The sequence below is a fragment of the Lolium rigidum genome, chromosome 1 (assembly GCF_022539505.1).
Source record: "Lolium rigidum isolate FL_2022 chromosome 1, APGP_CSIRO_Lrig_0.1, whole genome shotgun sequence".
NCBI lineage: Eukaryota > Viridiplantae > Streptophyta > Magnoliopsida > Poales > Poaceae > Lolium > Lolium rigidum.
In genome coordinates this window covers 84,126,568-84,131,187 of record NC_061508.1, presented here as the reverse complement: position 1 = coordinate 84,131,187, position 4,620 = coordinate 84,126,568, and the positions used below count along the sequence as shown (strand labels likewise).

Here is a 4,620-nt window from a genome sequence, read left to right as displayed (position 1 = left end):
TTTTCTTAAATGTGTGATTGGGCTAGAGAATTATATATCCAGCACATGTATATACAAATGACTAAAGAATAAAAGTTAAGCATTAATTTTTATTTGTTTTCTTAAATGTGTAATTGTGTTGTCCACTTTTATGCATGAGTCTTACTTCAACCCTCTTAATAATAGAAGTTTACTAAAGATAATTTTAAAGTTTTAATGCTTAGATGGATGAGCTATGTAAATCATCTGCTCAAATGGAACTTCAATCACTTACACAAGTTGTATCAAAAAATCTAATTTTTCCCGAATTTTACATGCATGAATGTAATGTACACTTTTGTGTACCTTTATTTTACAGCCTCTAATCCTGTGATGTCACACATGGAGAGGGGAGAAGGTAAAGGAGGCGTGGGTTGAGATTTCAGGAGTGTCATATCCGACAAGAACATATCTCCTAATTGTAAAGACATTTACTCACATGAGGGAAATGTAAACAAAAAAAGTCACTTCAAAAACCTGATCGATGTATTCGATAATAGTCTCGAAAGCAAATTAGGACCTTATCTCACCCGTATCTTCCTTTATCCTCACGTGGCAGTGACATATAGAGAGGTATATATAGTTATAGGGAACGAACTAGGACGGACATTATCATATCAGAATTTCACTTAAATTGGTACAGCTATAGCACAAAGAGGAATAGCTTTGGTTAGTGTCACGCCAAACTTGTCGGTCATATCAATCCCTGCTCTTTCTACCTCCACAGGGAGCCTCCACTTGAACCGATTTAACAATATTGCGAGGACCAAGTGCACCATCCTGGTCGCCAGCGGAACCCCGGGGCACATCCGCCGCCCTGCACCGAAAGGCAGGAGCTCGAAATCACCACCTTTGTAGTCCACCTCCCTCCCAATAAACCTCTCTGGCATGAACTTGTCTGGTTTAGGCCAAATGGCTTCGTCTCGCCCAATCGCCCACACATTCACCAACACGCGGGCGCCTTGGGGCACCATGTAACCAGCAATCTTTATAGTTTCTTGGGCTTTCCGTGGTAGCAAGAATGGAGCTGGAGGATGCAGTCGGAATGTCTCCTTGACTACGGCTTGAAGGTACGGTAACTGGTCAATATCAGATTCTTCGACGCTCCTTCCCGATCCGATGACTTGTGCGATCTCCTCGTGGGCTTTGGTCATTGATGATGGGTTCCGAAGTAGCTCCACCATCGCCCATTCTACCGTGATGGAGCTTGTATCACTTCCCGCGATAAACAAATCCTGCAACAAAACATAAGATGTGTTATGAAGTAATTAGTAATCAACAAACAAATTTACTAGATGAAAATATTTTCTGCTCTATAATTAGAATATAATCCCTCCGGTCTTTTTTAACTGACTCGAATTTAGTACAAAGTTGTACTAAATCCAAGTCAATTAAAAGAGACCAGAGGGAGTACATGTTTTCTAGTCAATTTTGACCTATGTGCATATAAACAAAAATATCTAGTGGGAACCTCTGTAAATAGGCGATATAGTTTGGATATCAACACATTCTTCAATATATGCAAGTTTGGCCTTTATTTTTCGTATAGACATGCCATCACAAATTCTAAGATCCTGATATTGTATTTTATTATTATGATAAATTTATGTGCTTTTTTGTTGTTGTTATTTTAGCTTGCATGCCCATTTTCTTCTACATGCTCATTGCGAGGGAGGGTGCGAACTAACCCCTTTTTTCTGAACCAGTTCATCTTCCTCTCCCTCCACCATTTTAAATCTTCATGTCATAGCGCCATCTCCTCTCCCTCCCTACCATTCGCCTTCTTACTTGGTTCTTCCGTGCGTCAAGAGCAACAATGCTTCAATAGGGTGCCCATCTAACTTAATAGGGCAAGGTATATTTCCCACCAATAGCTGGTGAACATCTGGTGGTGGATATTTTGCGGTCATTGTCACAGACCATCTTTGAGGCCTGGGGTGGGCATTGCCATCAAGGTCGTCGATCAGCCAGCATCACTCAGACCCCTCTCTGATCCCTATTCCCCCATATTTCTTCCTACTTTTACTTATTTTCCTTCATCATTTCCCGTTCTTCCTCTTGCATGTGCGCACCTCCTGTGCGTTACATTGAACATGGTGGATTTTATTTCCGGGTACAATGGAATGGTTTCTTCTACAAAACCATCGTTGGAATGTTTAATACCCCGTTCCAAAATAATTAAAGTTTTCCCGCAAAAGAAACAACAAAATAATTAAATTTTAGGTTTTTCCTGAGTTAAACTACTTTAAGTCTGATCAAGTTTGTAGAGAAGTATATCAACATCTATAAAATGATGAATTTAGCTCTATTAGATTCATCATTGAATAGATTTAACGTTGCAAATATTGACATATTTTTTTCTTTTAATCCCATCAAACTTAGACAAGTTTAGAACATCTCTTGATACGGCAGTAGATGCCTTTCTTTTTTTGGTTATTCTACACATATCACTGGATACGGGAGATATGTTTTCCTTCTATCTCCGTTTGAAATACTCCCTCCGCATGAAAGTTATCCGACATTTGTCTAAATTTAAATATATGTAGATCTTTATCGAAACAAATATATGTAAACACTAAATAGCATTTAGATACATCTAAAGTTTAATAAATCTTAGACATGTTTCATAGGATGGAGGGAGAATTTGGTTTTCTATGCGTCCTGAACGTCTCTTCTGACGCAGTGTTGCTGCTGGGTCTGAATATTATTGAATCATCTTCGTGCTTCAGTCAAATGGACGTCATTGGAAAAACGGATTCAAAGGTATAGTTTTAACAGAAATCATTTTTGTGTGCCCCTGGCTCCCGGACTGTTTATTTATGGTGTAAATAGTCGAGACAAGAGCATTTGTCGTTACCGTGAAGAGCGCCCTCAGCGTGTCGCGGTCGAGGCCGGCCTTACCGCCGTCACGCGCCGCGACGTCGACCAGCACGTCGAGGAAGTCCTGGTTCTCCTTCCTGGACTCCCCTTGCTCGCGCCTCCGGTCCACCTCCTCGTCGAACACCACGTGCAACCGCGCAAACATCCTCGCCAGCCGCCGGCGCAGCCCCTGCAGGTCCGCCCACGCGAGAGCCGGGAAGAAGTCCGACACGTTCGGACAACCTCCGTACTCCATGATCTCAGCCATCAGCACCTGGAACTCCTTGGACCCGCCGTGGTCATCCAGGCTTGTCAGGTCCCTCGAGAAGATGGTGCGGGAGAGGAGGTTCAGCATCGTCGTGAAGGCCACGCGGCCGACGTCTATCTCGGCACCGTCGCTCGCAAGCCGGGCGACGTGGGCGGCGAGCTCCCGCACCTTGTCGCTCCGGAGGCCCTGGAGCGCGTCGAGCCGGTGCGGCGCGAAGAGCTCGGTGGCCATCATCTTGCGGAGCGAGCGCCACCGTGGCGCGTGGGGAAGCCAGGGGATGGAGTCCCTGGCGTGGTCGCCCATGGCGTCGTTTACTAAGCGGGTGGCGAAGATGGCGTCGTGCTTCTGCAAGAACTCGCGGGCGACGTCCGGGGACGAGGCGACCACCGTGGTGACCGCGCCCAGACGGAGGGACATGAGCGGACCGTGTCTCTTGGCAAGGCGGGCGAGGGAGCGGTGCGGCTGGTCGCCGACGAGGTGGAGACTGCCGATGAGTGGAAGAGGAAGGGGTCCAGGTGGGAGGCAGCGGCGTACGTTGGCTAGGAGGTCCAGGAGGTAGATGGAGAAGAGGGAGGCGACGAGCCATGGCAGCCACGCAAGAAGCAGAGACATTGTATCTGGTACACACCGACCGGTAATGTCGTGCGCCGATGTGCGTGGCGATAATAAGAGAACGAGAGTACTACTATACAAGATATTTTTGGAGGAGCTAATGAGTACCATACAGCCAATGAGTACCATACCAAATAATTGGCAAGCCCACAAAATTTGGTCACCATTTGGACTGGCGCCCATGAATTGGCTCGCCAAAGTGTGCCGCTGCCTGCCCGTGTAATTTTTGCCCGCACGAGGGCGAGCTCAGGGCGTGGAAATCCTCCGCCAATAATATATTGGCAGCCCCGTCCGCCCGCTTCTCTTGCTGGGTCCCATGTGATTAGTACCCTTTTTCTCTTGCTACAGTTCAGCACGCAACAGCGATCGAGCGGGTTTCTTTAAGGCAGGATTCTGCATTTCTGCTAACTAGTAGGAAACGTCCCACAAAAAAGCTACTGTATTAGAAAAAAAACATGTCCTTTATCTTTAGGTGCTCCACGTACTGATTCCTTGGCTCGCAGGGGAGCAGCTAGCTAGCTACTTAAAGCTCGAACTGCACTAGTCGCTTAGGATAATCCTGGTTCGTGATTTTTTTTCTTGACTGACTTCTTTAAAAAGCACTTCATTATCATTTGTATTGATTGAATTGGAACAAAATCAAGAACTAGGCAATTTAAGTTGTGAATGCATGTCAAGTCAGTTTGGAACAATGGCTATAATCCAAACAACCCAACCTAGCTTACCAAAAATTTGGTCATGCCTTTGGTTTGGTCATGCCAAATATTTGGTAGGGCCTGTGTGGGCTCAAACCAAACACATCCTAAACAAAAAGCGGCGCGCAACCAACTAGGAATGCTGACACATGGTGAACCGAATCTCAA

The 4,620-nt window shown here is 45.6% G+C and overlaps 1 protein-coding gene across 1 annotated transcript; it reads right to left on the bottom strand.

Moving 5' to 3' along the window:
• Positions 1-635: 635 nt before the first annotated feature.
• On the bottom strand, positions 636-3,764 carry LOC124687385 (geraniol 8-hydroxylase-like). The gene is made up of 2 exons (XM_047221202.1): positions 2,876-3,764; positions 636-1,253 (listed from the first exon to the last, which is right to left on the bottom strand). The coding sequence occupies exons 1-2, from the start codon at positions 3,755-3,757 to the stop codon at positions 648-650; spliced, it is 1,488 nt and encodes a 495-aa protein (XP_047077158.1). The 5' UTR covers positions 3,758-3,764; the 3' UTR covers positions 636-647.
• Positions 3,765-4,620: the final 856 nt, after the last annotated feature.